This window comes from Schistocerca piceifrons, chromosome X, assembly GCF_021461385.2.
Source record: "Schistocerca piceifrons isolate TAMUIC-IGC-003096 chromosome X, iqSchPice1.1, whole genome shotgun sequence".
NCBI classification, from domain to species: domain Eukaryota; kingdom Metazoa; phylum Arthropoda; class Insecta; order Orthoptera; family Acrididae; genus Schistocerca; species Schistocerca piceifrons.
This window is the reverse complement of record NC_060149.1, coordinates 13625226-13642000: the sequence shown is the minus strand read 5'-3', so window position 1 is coordinate 13642000 and position 16775 is coordinate 13625226. Positions and strand designations below refer to the sequence as shown.

Here is a 16775-nt window from a genome sequence, read left to right as displayed (position 1 = left end):
CCCTACATTTACACTGAGTAGCAGGCTTTGTGACTCAGTCTATTACTTTATTGTGCAAGAAGTCAAACCATCTTATCATTCCCATTTTACTCTGCAACCATGGAATAACTTCTATATCTTCTTGACAGTCATGGTGCATGACATAAAACTGCCTTGCAATAATACAATGAAGCTCCAAAGAAACTGGTAAAGGCATGCGTATTCAAATATGGAGATATTTCAACTGGCAGAATATGGTACTGCAATCAGCAGTGCCTATATAAGACTACAAGTCTCTGGCACAGTTGTTAGATTGGATACTGCTGCTACAATGGCAGGTTATCAAGATTTAAGTGTCTCAGAACATGGTGTTATAGTCGGCGCATGAGCAATGGGACACAGCATCTCCAAGACAGCGATGAAGAGAGGATTTTCCTGTACAACCATTTCACGAGCATACCACGAATATGCGAATGCAGTCTTTCTCAGCATATTCTGCTGATAAATTCTTCTAGGGTCATCAGCCGAGTGGTGGCGTCGTCTTGTCACAACGTTTCAATGAGTTTCGTCCCCATCATCTTCTGGCGAAGTGTCAGAAGATGATGGGTACAAAACTCATTGAAACGTTGCGACACGATGACGCCACCACTTGGCTGATAACCCGAGAAGAATTCATCATACCACGAATATCAGGAATCTGGTAAAACATCACACCTCCAACATCACCAGGAGAAGATCCTGCAAGAACAGAACCAACAACGAATGAAGAAAATCATTCAACATGACGGAAGTGCAACTCTTCCGCAAATTGCCGTAGATTTCAATACTGTGCCATCAAAAAGCGCCAGTGTGCGAACCATTCAATGAAACATCATCGATGTGGGCATTTGGAGCTGAAGGCCCACTCACGTACCCTTGATGAGTCGTTTCAAATTGAATCCAAGGACCCTGCACGTCAGCAGGGGACAGTTCAAGTTGGCGGAGGCTCTGTAATGGTATCGGGTGTATGCAGTTGGAGTGATATGGGACTCCTGATACATCTAGATATCACTATGACAGGTGATATCCTGTTTTTATCACCTGCATCGATTCATGTTAATTTTGCATTCCGACAGACTTGGGCAATTTCTGTACGACAATGCAACACCCCACACATCTAGAATTGCTACAGAGTGACTCCAGAAACATTCTTCTGAGTTGAAACACTTCCACTGGCCACCAAACTCCCCACACACAAACATTACTGAGCATATCTGGGATGCCTTGCAATGCGCTGTTCAGAAGAGATTTCCACCCCTTCGTACTCTTACAGATTTATGGACAGCCCTGCAGGATCCATGGTGTCAGTTCCCTCCAACACTACTTCAGACATTTGTCTAGTCCACGCCACATCATTTTGTGGTACTTCTGCACGCTCGCCGGGGCCCTACATGATATTAGGCAGACACTGAATGAGATTAAATACTATCCGAATCACGAGCAGGCTAAAAATTCATGTAACATTTCTGACGACAAAGAGTGGAAAACATAAGGAAAAAAATGATTCAGAACAGTCAAAAATAAGCAAGTACAAGTAACAAATATTGATACCTTTTTTTGGGGAGTGTAACAGTGCAACGTTCATGCTTATTGAAGTCAAAGAAAGTGATCTCAAAAATTTCAGCATTGGCTTGAGGATTCCCTACTGGAAAATTTTATGTTATCAATGATACATTATAACAGTCAACAGTTTGCAACAAAAGTTTCTCTAGGAAACATGACATTACTGACTGGCTAAAATGGAAGAATATTTGGATTCTAGACAACATGGGTAAATTGGTGGGATTTGTGAATATGGAAATGGAGTTCTAAGGCTGCCACTACATCTACATCTATACTCTGCAAACCACTGAAGTTTTTGGCAGAGGGTATGTCACATTGTACCATTTATTATGTTTTCTTCCTGTTCCATTCAGTATGGAGTGCAGGAAGAATGATTGATTGAATGCCTCTGTGGATGCTGTAATTATTCTAATCTCGTCCTCATGATCCCTATATGAGTGATATGTAGGATATTGTGGTATATTCCTATGAGTCATCATTTCAAGCTGGTTCTTGAAACTTCATTAGCAGACCTTTCTTGGGATAGTTTACGTCTCTCTTCAAGTCAGGCAGTTCAGTTTCTTCAGCATCTCTGTGACACTATCCACGGATCAAATGAACCTCTGACCATTCTTGCTGCCCTTCTCTGTATAGGTTCATGACGATTGGTTTGTCGGGTGCTCAACTGCACGGTTATCAGCGCCCGTACAAATTCCCAACCTTTCCTCAGTCCAATCTTGCCACTTTCATGAATGATAATGAAATGATGAGGACAACACAAACACCAAATCATCTCGAGGCAAGTGAAAATCCCTGACCCCACGAGCTACGGACAGGCATAGGTTCAATATTCTCTGTTTGTCCTATTTGGTATGGGTCGCACAAATCTTCAGCAATATTCCAGATTGAGTCACAAGTGATTTTTAATCAATTTTCTTTGTAGACAGTGTGTACTTCTAGCAATAAGCACAAGTGTACCATCTGCTTTACCCACGACTGAGTCTATGTGATCATTCCATATCATACCCCTACAAAGTGTTACACCCAGATATTTACACGAGTTGGTCAATTCCAACAGTGAGTCACAGATATTAAAGCCATAACACACCAGTTTTTTTTTTTTTTTTTTTTTTTTTTTTTTTTTTTTTTTTTGTGAAGTGCACAGTTTTATATTCTGGATATTTAAATGATTTGCCAATCTTCACACCACTTTGACATCTTATCAAGATCTGACAATATTTATGCAGCTTGTTTCAGACAGTAATTCGTTGTAGATAACTGCATCATACACAAAAAGTCTGAGGTTACTATTAATATTGTCTGCAAGATCATTAATATACAACATGAACAGAAACAGTTACAACACACTTCCTAAGCGCACACTCAAAGTAACTTCTACTGACTCCCCATCTAGGATAACATACTGCAGGCTTCCTACCAAAAAGTCCTCAATCCAGTCACAAATATAACTTGACACCTCATTTAGCATTGGAGGGCAGCGTGGATGGTAAAAATCGTAGAGGGAGACCAAGAGATGAATACACTAAGCAGATTCAGAAGGATGTAGGTTGCAGTAATACTGGGAGATGAAGAAGCTTGCACAGGATAGAGTAGCATGGAGAGCTGCATGAAACCAGTCTCAGGACTGAAGACCACCACAACAACAACAACCCCATATGAACATACTTTTGACAATACGCATAAGTGTGGCACTGAGTGAAATGCTTTTGCGAAATCAAGAAATACTGCAACCACCTGACTGCCTTGATTCAAACCTTTCAGTATGTTATGCGAGAAAAATATGAGCTGAGTTTCAAATGATTGATGTTTTCAGAATTCACCCTGGTCGGCATGGAGGAGGTCATTCTGTTCAAGATACCTCATTATGTTTCAACTCAGAGTATGTTGTAAGGCTCTACAACAAATTGTTGTCAAGGACATTGCTTGGTAGTTTTGTATATCAGTTCTACCTTTATTGTAGAATTGTGCTTTCTTTCAAGAACTGGGCATGGTTTTTTGTTTACGGAATGTATGACAGATTACAGTTAGCCCCTCTTCTAAGTCAGCCACAAATCCAGTACAGAACCTGAAGGGTTTCCATTGGACCCTGAGGCTTTGTTCAACTTTAACAATTTCAGCTGTTTCTCAACGCCACTGACACTAACACTTATTTCACTTATCTTTGTAGTGGTACGAGGATTAAATTGGGACAATTTTCCCAAGTTTTCCCTTGTGAAGGAACATTTGAAAACAAAGTTAGGGATTTCAGCTTTTGCTCTGCTACCCTCAATTCCAGTTCCTGTCTCATTCACTATGGACTGGACACTAAACCTGGTGCCACTAACAGCCTTTACATATGACCAGGATTTCTTTGGCTGTTGTGAAAGATCATTTGACAATATTCTGCTACAGTAGTCACTGAAGGCTTCAAGCATTGCTCTCTTGAGAGCGAAACTAGTTTCATTACCATCTCTCTGTGTGTGGTCCTACACCAGTATGCAGTAGTTTTTATTTCTTTAGATTTGTTTACAGTGACTGTATACCACGGAGGCTCGACTGGGTACGTATCTATCCAATGTACAGTAAATCATTCTTTTAAACTTGAGATATAGTTCCTCTACATGCTCTTGCCCTGTGCTGAAAGTCTGACATCCCTCACTGTAGCCACAACCGCATCACGGTCACTATTACCAGTTTTGATGCAGATGTCCTCAAAGAGCTCAGGACTATTTGTCGCCATTAGATCCAAAGTATTTCCATCATGAGTGGGTTCCGAACTATCTGTTCTAGGTAGCTTTTAGAGAAGGATTTAGTAATGTTTCACAGGATGTCTTATCACACCCACATCAACAGTGAAAGTGTTTCTTGAACTGGTGATGCAACAGCAGCAGTAGTAGTACTGAACTGTGGCACTTTAACAGAGATATTGGGCACATCATATAGCAGATGACAAAAAAAAATTCATATATAGAGGCATTATATAAGAAGAGGTCTAGTTTGGGAAGGCTAGGACATGTAATTGGACATGACTTTATAGTAGGAACCATTCTGGATATTGCATTCAGTAATTTAAATAGAACATGGAAAACCTGAATCAGGATAACTCAGTGTGGATTAGAGCCCCCATACTTGTTACCAACAGTACAGTCTTATTCAGTTCATGAATATTATAACGAGGGGAGGATGTTTTGTACTATACCAGGAAGCAGTGAAAGTGGCAACTGACGGAATAGGTCAGATCCTCCCATCCCTCATCTTCCCTCCACTTTTAAGTGCCAATGAGATGCTTTTGGCCCAGTTTGGCTTGGTCCATGAGTAAGCTCGCACTGCTGCCACAGTGACATTTTCACCACGGGTGCTGAACAGGTAGCATGTTTAAGAAGCAACAGCTAATAAATGAATACCTATCGTCAACGCAGTTTATGTGACAATGCTGCACTTCATTTATGCTTCTGCTGGTATGGCTTTGCAAATTTGTTGCTACCCACTATCCAGCATTTACTCGTGTGTGCTGCATGGAAGTGTGTGTCTGCAAAGAGATCAGTGATTTTCATCAGATAGTACCACTATTTTTGTTTGAGAGATACGATAACAGTTTCAAGACACACAGAGCCAATAAAGAGTGATGTACACAAGGTATGCAAATTTCTTCTGACCTTAAATACAATGCCAGCAGAAACAAAATCTTACTGGTACCACAGGCTGCAACAACAAGGACATGGGGTGTTTTACTATGAACTTTGTGAAGTACAGGCAATGGAAACCTGTGGTGAAGAAATGAAGTCTCAATCTTCACGATAAGATAAGTGGAAGAACAACTCACCAATCTGTAAGACTTTGCGAAGTTTATTCCAATTTTTGTGCTGCGAAGTTTATTCCAATTTTTGTGCTGTAGAGAGTATCCTACAATGCAAAAGGTAGCATGTTTCACACAACAAGATTGCTTTCACAAGGTGCTTCCATTTGAGTGGAAGAATTCCAAAATCTATCAGATTTAGGTACACAAAATGCAACAATGGACAATACATTCTGATAGAGAGATCCAATATTGTAGTAAAGAAGAAAATCTATCTTGAGACCTAGTTCAATCAAAATTGCACCACAAAGTATCAAAAGGCAATAGCAGGTTTTATGTACCGAATGGCAAACAAAACAGACATTGTCATGCAGGATCATCTGACTATGGCTTTATCAAAAGAGCAAAACTAATATTTGCACCCTGCAAATCCAGCAAGAATATTTCATTAAGACACGAATACCAATTTACGTGAACAATGTTTTTTATTTATTTTATCACATTATTATGTGGTTTAGGAGAAGACAGGCCATCACAATTAATGCCATTCATCATTAATGAAAAATGGAGGCAATTCCTTACTTAAGTGTAAACGAGGAAGAAATTGCAAAGTGGCCAGAAGAGAAACATATTTCAATTTCGGACCATTACACAAAAGTGAAGATATTACAGGAAGTCGGGCACCTCAAGCACCTTTATAATCAATATGAACTTGACAGCTTAGCAACAGAAATTACCCACGAAGTTTAAATGCTGCCCCCTTACCACTGCCAATACAAGCCAATAGGAAATGTGTGAAACCCAGCAAAAGTAAGTCGCATTCACAAACTGCTCATTCAGAATGAAAGATGTGAGGAAATTACTTGAAGCAATTGATGTTACAGCAGAAGACTGGATTAAGTGTACATGCGACACTGAAAACCTGCACGAAAATGAATTTCTGAAGCAAGGAATCCGAGAAAAATGCATTGAAAGCATCGACATTGCTTCAAATTACTCCTCGGAGAGTGAGTCTTCAGAACTGAACAATTAACATACTGACTGCTAAGAGGCCTCTGGCAGTGCAGCAGAGCTGCTTATTGTGGCTGTGCCAGCCACACGGCACGCAACTTGGGTAACAGCAATAAATGTTATATCATTTGTTCTACACCCTCCTGAAAGCTGTAAACACTATTCTCTCTAGAATGACATTTTCACTCTGCAGTGGAGTGTGTGCTGATATGAAATTTCCTGGCAGATTAAAACTGTGTGCCCGACCGAGACTCGAACTCGGGACCTTTACCTTTCGCGGGCAAGTGCTCTACCATCTGAGCTACCGAAGCACGACTCACGCCCGGTCCTCACAGCTTTACTTCTGCCAGTAGAGCACTTGCCCGCAAAAGGCGAAGGTCCCGAGTTCGAGTCTCGGTCGAGCACACAGTTTTAATCTGCCAGGAAGTTTCACTATTCTCTCTTTCACCCCTATATCCTCCTCCTCCTCTGCCCCCCCCCCCCAAAAAAAGTATCAATACAAGGCAGAACAGCTACCAGGCTTATACTGCCTATACTGGTGTGCTTGTCAGAGTTAGCTTTGGAGAGTAGAGTTGGGTCGATTTGGGGGGGAGGAGACCAAACTGAGAGGTCATCAGTCTCATCGGATAGGGAAGGACAGGGAAGGAAGTCGGCCGCACCCTTTGAAAGGAAACGTCCCAGCATTTGCCTGAGGTGATTTAGGGAAAACATGGAAAACCTAAATCAGGATGGCCGGGCGCAGGATTGAACCGTCATCCTCCTGAATGAGAGTCCAGTGTGCTAACCACTGCACCATCTCATTCGGTCGGAGGGTAGAGTGTTTTCTGCTTTTTACCACAGTTAAAACTAATGTGTAAAGTGTAGGAACACAAACATTCACTTAATCTAAAACAAAACAGCTTTAAAATTTAATCTATTAGCAGTAATAACATATTTGGCTTTAATATACCTTCTAAAACATAAGACAATACATTAATATAGAGAGGCTGATGCTTCACTACAATATTTTCATGACATATGGCTTCATAGCAATAATAAATTGTTTAAATGAAGTCAGTCTGCTTCTTACCCTAAATTCAATACTAGTGTGCTACCTGCAGATTTCAGATATTATCATTCTCCAGTGAACACAATGTAACATACTGAGCACACATGTGGCAGACAGCATTGCCTGATGACAGTTTGTTGGGATTGGCTGAACACAGACACAAACTGGGCAAAGACTTCTGATCTGTCGCGGCTGAGGTGTGTGGCGAGATCACAAGTGAGAAAACTGTGCAGAAAGGTGGAGTGGGGTGCCTTCTACACCTGCCCCTCCAGCCACCACTTTCACTGTTCCCCAGCATACTTCATTTTTCACCTTCAAATATGTTATTACCATTTACATATCAATTTCTATCACTTACACTGCAGCAGTCACCAAAACATGGAACTCGTTGTCGGTATCAGTTTCACTTTTTTCTTTTTAACAGCAACTGCATAACTGCCAGCTGCAAGAACATCTAGCATACTGCATGTCAGCCAGCAATAACATTGCCTTGTCCAGAAACATTTTATTTTAAACATTGTTTTGGGTTATGAAGTAAGGATATAAAATTTGGAATGTTGAATCAGGATATACAACTAGATGAGGGAACACTGGTGCCGGTAAGTGTTCTTCAAATTCCTCCAGAGGGATAATCCAATGTAACTGTTCTAGTGATAGGTTTATGATAGTGTGGTCAAATAATATCAGGCTTTTAAAGGTATTTTGGAATGATTTGCATATTTTGGCAGTTAGCTGTCAGTCACAACAGCAAGAGATTATCAGCTACAGGTACCATCTTAACGATTCATAAAGTATGTGATACTTCCGTACATAATTACATTGTCCCCCCCCCCCCCCAACATTGATGAACATTATCTGCAAGGTCATTTACACATACTGATTGAACAGTCCTACTGCTCTTCCTCAAGGTACACGTCTTACTACCTTCATAGCAGCAAAAATATAGCTAGGTGTGTATATCTTAACACAATATAACAGGAAAACAAGTTATTGCAGGAGAGGCATAAGCTAGTTTTGTTCACTGGAGGTTTTTTTTCCAAGGGGGGGGGGGGTGTCTCACTACAGAATGTGACCCACACTTCAGTGTTGCTCACACAGCTACAATGCTTTAGAAGTCATATGTGAGAAATTGGAATTTGCACAAGCGCATTTCACAGGTGTTTAAGGGAAGGCAGGAAGATTAATGTTATAGTATTGTCAATGATTCCACTACAGATGGAACACAAGACTGTAGTGACTACATGGAGATTAGACTTCTCTGAAATGACATTCTAATGTTATCACAATGGCAAGAAGATAAACAACAAACACCAATGGAGGAAGATTACAAGAAAAGAATTACTTTTACAGCTAGACCTGAGAATAAGATATTACACATGGTTCTAAAACTACATAATCCATCCTCCTGTCACACCTAATAAAGCACACAAAAAAACAATATGGAACTGGAAATAGTGCACTTCTTTCAACATTATGGTCTACAGAGTTGTAACGCAATTTGGTAATAAACTGAGTATGTAGTAAATGACAAAGTAGCTGTACACAGAAAAAGCATGGAGAAAAAAAATTGTAAAAAGTGACTTAAGAATCAAAGAAATGTTAAGATAAGTTCTTGGCACAATGTAGAGTTTTTAAAGCTGGCAGTGATTACAGCAAAGTTTTCTTTCTTCTTTACTTAGGTATTCTGTAATATGTAATACTCTAAGTAACATTGTTCACATTATTTTTGTAAACATTTTTTCTTCTTGGTAGTTTTATTTGCTCTAATAAAATCCACCACTCCTGACATTTTCTTCCTGTTATCTATATCTATACTTATTTTCGGTACCTGATTCAACTAACTATGATTTTTCATGGCTTTCCCTAACCGCTGAAGCAAAGGCAGGTGATTTCTTTGAAGAGACTATTTCCACAGACAAGTAAGTTTTTCTTTCAAAAATATACAGATGTGAATGAGTAATTTTTACCCACTCACTTTTACACAAAACAAATTCTTCTACAAACTAGCAGGAGTTGCCATGAAGAAACTTTTTTAGTTTGTTGACGAAATTTACTTTGCTGTCTGTCAAACATTTTATGTTTGAAACCACTTTATGTGCTAAAGACAACCTTAATGTGAAGTGATGAATGTAAATTTTCCTTCTGGTATGGTAATTACGTATATCATTGTTCTTGTGAACTGTAGAGGGTTATTTACAAACAACTTCATGAAGGAATAGCTGTACTGCAAAAAGTAGTCAGAATGACCAACTCCTGAACAAATGTCTACAAGATGAACGTGGGTTAGCACCATATATTATTTCTATAGCACATTTTTGAGCAACAAAGACGTTCGTTCTTAAAGGTGAGTTATCCCAGAACATTATTCCCTATGACATTCATGAATCAAAATATGCGAAATATGCTAACTTACTGATTTCTCTCTCCCCAAGGTTTGCGATGATTCTAAGTCCAAATGTGGTTGAACTACGTTGTTTTAGGGATGTTCTTTTCCCAGTTTAATTTCTCACCATTTTGGAAACAGGATTACAGAAGTGTGATTCCACCCACCTGCTTTCATCCATGACACCATTAACGTGGCGGAAATGGCTATTCTTAGGGTCTCCAATATGGCGCCTATGGTGTCCCTACATACACACGTCAATGAACACAAAATTATGTATAAATAAGACAATAACATTTCCCTTCTTAAATAAAATCAAATTAATGGGACAACCACGTGAAATGGGGGGTTTTAGGGTGGGGATAAGCTAAATATAACAGTAAAAAACACACCATATCCCAAAACAAAAAATGAGGGGAAAAAAATTACAAAATCTGCAGGAATCAGACACTTCCCTCGACCTACATAGGTCAACCACAGCTGATGATACCAAAACACCAATACCCACAACAAAAACTATGAAAATTGGAAACAGTTATTTCCCTTGGCCTATATAGGTCAACCATAACTATTGATACCAAAAGCCAGAAGGGGTCGGCGCCCACTGACACATGCACCCGACACGATGGGACTCGGGGTCAATCCCATGTTCTCATGGGAATTAGTAACCTTCACAATCTCACATCCGCCCCCATCTCCGATCGCAACATAGCCCTGTTATATTTCATCGTCATGTCCATATCTAACAACAGAAGCCACACAATAAATTAAATGTCGTACCGCACCACAAACAGCAGTTTTACCGCACCACAAACAGCAAACTAATAACATGCACAAAAAAAAAAATTATAAAACACACACACACACACACACACACACACACACACACACACTGAACTACAAACAGTGCCAACAACTTCACACATCCAACAACAAGGTTCAAATGAACCTAATACAACACATTACATTCAGCACACACTCAAACACCACCAGAGGACAGCATCGAACACAAGACTACATCTACAAACACAACCAACTCGATGAAATTTTAAACATTTTTATTGGCTGACGTCCAGCAGCAATGTGTTAACTTACTTACTGGATGTATGAATAGCCACCCCAGTTGTATAAAATTACTGTCAATTTCATCATGATTTCGACAGCACTAAGCCGGTCTTCATCAAAATAAAAATTATATAGGATTACATGTAATCACACCATGGGTGAAAAACATCTGAGCAAAAATGCTCTTGTCAAACAGAAATTGTCACAATAAAAAAAAATTAAACTGTAAAAATGTAACATGCTTGTCAACTGAAATAAAATGTTCCAACAAAATACAATGGCAGCTGCAAGGTCGCTTAGGGCCAAGAACTGCATCAAACCTCTGCTACCGAGACACTCAACTCAAACTCTTCCATAATTACGTCACATACCAAAACACCCTTACTTCACGGGTCAAAGCAGATGGGTGGAATCTGACACTTGCATTGACCCATGGAAACTTAAGAACTTCTCCACCCTGTTTATTAATTCCTCACCACGTGTTCCACTGATCATGAGTCGTATCCCTAATACACGGAACTGAATATGTCGTGTCTTCGCAATGATATTTTTAAGAATGTTGCTTACCATTTCTTTTGTTTCTGTATGTATGTTCGGATCCATTACTAAACTAGAGTCATCTGCAAAAAGAACAGAGTCTGCTTGTGAGTTATAAGACTGTTTACATATGAAGGGCTTATTTCAATAGTGGTACAAGTCCATTTTTGTTCATTCTGAGATACAAAATCCTAAAGTTAAACGAGCACTGAAAAATCTGTGCTCATTTAACTTTAGAACCTGTATCTCAGAATGAACAAAAATCGACTTGTACCACTATTGAAATAAGCCCTTCATATGTAAGGAACAATGGTGAACCTACTGTGGAAACCCCATACATGATTTCTCCCCATAGAAATATCAAAAGAGTATGCTGGATGAATAGAACTTTCTACAGTCTTTTGGATGTATATGACATCACCCATTTGTTGACTATAACATCAGTCCAACAATACTTCAATTTATCTAGGAGATTACTGTGATTCATACAGTCAAACACCTTGGATAGGTCGCAGAAAATACCAAGCGGGACTATTTTATTATGTAATTAGCTTAAAACTCTGAGTGAACATGTAAATGGCATTCTCAGTAGGGAAACTCTTCTGAAACACAAACTGATGTGCTGAGGATGTTATTGTTGCTAAGATGAGATACTAGCCTAGAATACATGACCACCTCTAAGATTTGGAAAATTGTCCAGCAGGGAAACAAGTTTGTAGTTATTAACATACCCTACCATCACCTTTCTTAAAGTGTAATTACACAATGCCATATTTCAGTCTGGCAAAATGCCTTGAGTTAGTGATAAGACTATGTTTATTACATGGGGAAAAATTTTTAGTACTCTACTGGAAAAACCATCAAAACCAGATGAGAGGTTATTTTCAAGAGAATGTATAATGTTCTTAATTTCAGAAGGAGAAGTTAGTGATACATTCATAAGACAGTTTTGTGAGTCACTTTTCCCATGTACTGCTCTTGATTTTTCTCTTTAATTGTTTGCACTTGTGCTTTCTACCATATTTAAGAAAACATTATTAAATCTATTCGCTGACAGCCCTGCCATTCAGTTCAATGGTGACATTACCCTGTGTGTGGGTTCCCTATATTATACATAACCTTATGCCTGTTTTTGGAATAACTGATTATTGAATTATGTGCATGTTTCTTGTTGTTTTCCAAAAATCTTTTTTAGTAATTCTAAATACTTTTAGTAGTGTGCAACTACTGCAGGAACTCTTAACTGTCCTTGCCAAAATATTCATCCCCCTTTTCCTTTCACCTAATACTTAAATCCCTCTAGTAAGCCTTTTTTTTTTAACATGACTGTTTAGTGTCCTTTCTGATTAGCTTTTGAAGAAAGCTATTTTCAAATGATAAAATGAATTTAACATGGAATAAATTTTATGTTAACAATTGGTTCAATATTTATTTCATCACCGTGTATCTCTTTTCAGCTATTCTTGGCCTGGAGTCAATTATTCTGACACCCACTGATGAGTGTCCATATTGTAAGGCATTATATTATTTATCCTCAAAGAAATTTTGAGATGGAATTATAGCCGTTCTCCATACAAAAACAATAGCCAGACGACTATCACGCTTATGATATTATTTTGCACTTTAAATAATTTCCTTGCTCGAACTAAACAATGTTGGAAAGTTATGTGAATTTACACCAACCTTTCCACTTATAAAATAGGTATATGCTCTTCAGTACACAAAGCACATAACATGAATTGGGGCTTGTGTACTACTAAATTAACACATAGGGAAGCCCAATTTCCTTTTTATCTCCTCCCTATGTAGTTTTAGGTAGTGTAGAATATAAAGTAACTACGTTTAACACAAGTGGTAGGCATTATTTCTGTGCAAAAACACTTGCCATTGAAATTTGTTCTCTATAACTTAAATTGTCCATTATAAAAACAAATTTATTTAGAAAATAATTTTACCACATTTTTTCAGTATTTATTAATGGACTACTGGTACACTACATCTATTCCAGTCGTAAATATTACACAGAAATACAAATGCCGACGACAAACTTTACAGAAGATACATGCATGGTATTGAAAGTACTGCACATTAAACGAGCTGCATAACATCGCGAATGAGTTTACCAAAAAAATGTTACCCTCGCGTTCCTCGTCCGACTCGGGCGCTTCTCCTGCGACAATTATGCCTTGCAAGTTGCTAGCACTCGAAGTTCCAGCCTGTTGGTATGGAGCATCCTGAAAAACAATGTATCTACAACAGTTGCAATACATTTACCACATACAAACAATTCACGAACATTAGCACTACCGAAACAGCGAATTCCTCGCCACCACTGTCAGATTCCGGAGCTTCACCGGATACAATGTATGGCTTTTTCTCCATACTCCATCAACTTGCAACACACTTGTACTTACTACGGGACACGGGTGGCAAAAAATAACATAGCTGATACAATTAACCGGTTATTGAGAAATAACGGTTACCGCTCATCTGATGCTGCAGTTACTTCAATAACTGCCAACAGTGCCTCGCGTCATCTGTTGACCGAATATCGTACGACGTACTACGCTTTCGCCTCAACTCATCGGAGATCTGCCGACGGAGAGACCATTTGAAAGGCGTTCTATATGTCATGAGGATAACTGAGGCGTCATCTGTTGATACAAACTGTGTACTATTTCGTGCGCCTTCGTTACTTTTAGCACAAACTATTAAATAAAGTTATTATCAGAGTGGTTGCTGATAGGAACTGCAGTACAGACATTAATTAACAAGTACGGTCGTTCCCTTCAGCCACCGCCTTATATGTCCATTTAGCTTGGACGGGTAGTGCAGAGAGAGTTACTATAAGGAATTCGAGCGACTGTGAAAATAACTATCAAAGATCGGTATTTTCCTCCGGTAGTTATCGTTATTAGCTCATAGTTCTCGTTCTCTTGCAGTTGGTAACGGAATAACCCTGTATTCCTGACTCGCTGATGTTTCCAGAGAGTATAGTGCAGTTGGTAACGGAATAACTCTGTATTCCTGACTCGCTGATGTTTCCAGAGAGTATAGTTACTAGAGCGAACAAATGTTTTCGTACTGCTTCGGAAATGCACATGGCCATCGCGAACGACAAATAACATATTTTCTTAGACTTTCCCGGCGATTTGATGACAGCTCGTGGAAATCGGGTTTTCTGCCGGATATCAGCGTCTTCCAAACACCTGATGAAGACGTCAAGTAATGACGTCGAAATATCGTGTTTGGAAGACGCTGATATCCCGCAGAAAACCCGATTTCCACGAGATGTCGACAAATAACATGTCAGAAAGTATAACATAAAACATTTGAATACAATAATTATTATCCTCATCATTTGCCAGGAAATTGTCAAAATATGTGAATGTATAACAGTAACTGCTAATATTTACAGAATTGATACACTGTCAGAATAAAACACAGATACGCACTTTTAATAAATGTATCATACACAGAATACCTGATATTGACTGTTGTGATCAAGTGCTGTCAAAACTGAAATATAGCATAATTTTTACTTAAGCTGCGCCTCTCCTGGACTCTCCATCTCCGGACAATCCAAGCCAAGGCACGCTCCCGACTCCGTATCCTCAAGCTCCTTTCCGGCCGTACGTGGGGTCTGGACCCCTCCACCATCCTCCACACCTATAAATTCCTCATCCGCCCCATCCTTTGTTACGCCCATCCGGCCTGAATCTCCGCAAACCCCTACCTTTTATAAATCCCTGCAAATCCTTGAATGCCGCTCTCCGCCTCGCCTATCGCATCCGTCTCCCATGGTGTTTAGAAAGGATAGATTGTATGCAACCGGTGGTGGAGTGTTCGTCGCTGTTAGTAGTAGTTTATCCTGTAGTGAAGTAGAAGTGGATAGTTCCTATGAATTATTATGGGTGGATGTTATACTCAACAACCTAGCTAGGTTAATAATTGGCTCCTTTTACCGACCTCCCGACTCAGCAGCATTAGTGGCAGAACAACTGAGAGAAAATCTGGAATACATTTCACATAAATTTTCTCAGCATGTTATAGTCTTAGGTGGAGATTTCAATTTACCAGATATAGAGAGGGACACTCAGATGTTTAGGACAGGTGGTAGGGACAGAGCATCGAGTGACATTATACTGAGTGCACTATCCGAAAATTACCTCGAGCAATTAAACAGAGAACCGACTCATGGAGATAACATCTTGGACCTACTGATAACAAACAGACCCGAACTTTTCGACTCTGTATGTGCAGAACAGGGAATCAGTGATCATAAGGCCGTTGCAGCATCCCTGAATATGGAAGTTAATAGGAATATAAAAAAAGGGAGGAATGTTTATCTGTTTAGCAAGAGTAATAGAAGGGAGATTTCAGACTACATAACAGATCAAAACGGAACTTTCTGTTCCGACACTGACAATGTTGAGTGTTTATGGAAAAAGTTCAAGGCAATCGTAAAATGCGTTTTAGACAGGTACGTGCCGAGTAAAACTGTGAGGGACGGGAAAAACCCACCGTGGTACAACAACAAAGTTAGGAAACTACTGCGAAAGCAAAGAGAGCTTCACTCCAAGTTTAAACGCAGCCAAAACCCCTCAGACAAACAGAAGCTAAACGATGTCAAAGTTAGCGTAAGGAGGGCTATGCGTGAAGCGTTCAGTGAATTCGAAAGTAAGATTCTATGTACCGACTTGACAGAAAATCCTAGGAAGTTCTGGTCTTACGTTAAATCAGTAAGTGGCTCGAAACAGCATATCCAGACACTCCGGGATGATGATGGCATTGAAACAGAGGATGACACACGTAAAGTTGAAATACTAAACACCTTTTTCCAAAGCTGTTTCACAGAGGAAGACCACACTGCAGTTCCTTCTCTAAATCCTCGCACAAACGAAAAAATGGCTGACATCGAAATAAGTGTCCAAGGAATAGAAAAGCAACTGGAATCACTCAACAGAGGAAAGTCCACTGGACCTGACGGGATACCAATTCGATTCTACACAGAGTACGCGAAAAAACTTGCCCCCCTTCTAACAGCTGTGTACCGCAAGTCTCTAGAGGAACGGAAGGTTCCAAATGATTGGAAAAGAGCACAGGTAGTCCCAGTCTTCAAGAAGGGTCGTCGAGCAGATGCGCAAAACTATAGACCTATATCTCTGACGTCGATCTGTTGTAGAATTTTAGAACATGTTTTTTGCTCGAGTATCATGTCGTTTTTGGAAACCCAGATTCTACTATGTAGGAATCAACATGGATTCCAGAAACAGCGATCGTGTGAGACCCAACTCGCTTTATTTGTTCATGAGACCCAGAAAATATTAGATACAGGCTCCCAGGTAGATGCTATTTTTATTGACTTCCGGAAG

At 39.6% G+C, this 16775-nt stretch overlaps 1 protein-coding gene across 3 annotated transcripts in view; it reads right to left on the bottom strand.

Moving 5' to 3' along the window:
- Positions 1–13877, bottom strand: part of LOC124723227 (biogenesis of lysosome-related organelles complex 1 subunit 3) — a 55706-nt gene extending 41829 nt beyond the window's left edge. For all 3 annotated transcript variants that reach the window (XR_007006549.1, XM_047248418.1, XM_047248417.1), the window contains exons 1-2: positions 13708–13877; positions 13538–13634 (exon numbers count right to left, since the gene is read on the bottom strand). Coding sequence is in view for 2 of the 3 variants with exons in the window: in XM_047248418.1 (XP_047104374.1) it covers positions 13538–13634; positions 13708–13782 (172 nt within the window). In the remaining variant the exon portion in view is untranslated. The remainder of the gene's footprint in view (positions 1–13537; positions 13635–13707) is intronic.
- Positions 13878–16775: the final 2898 nt, after the last annotated feature.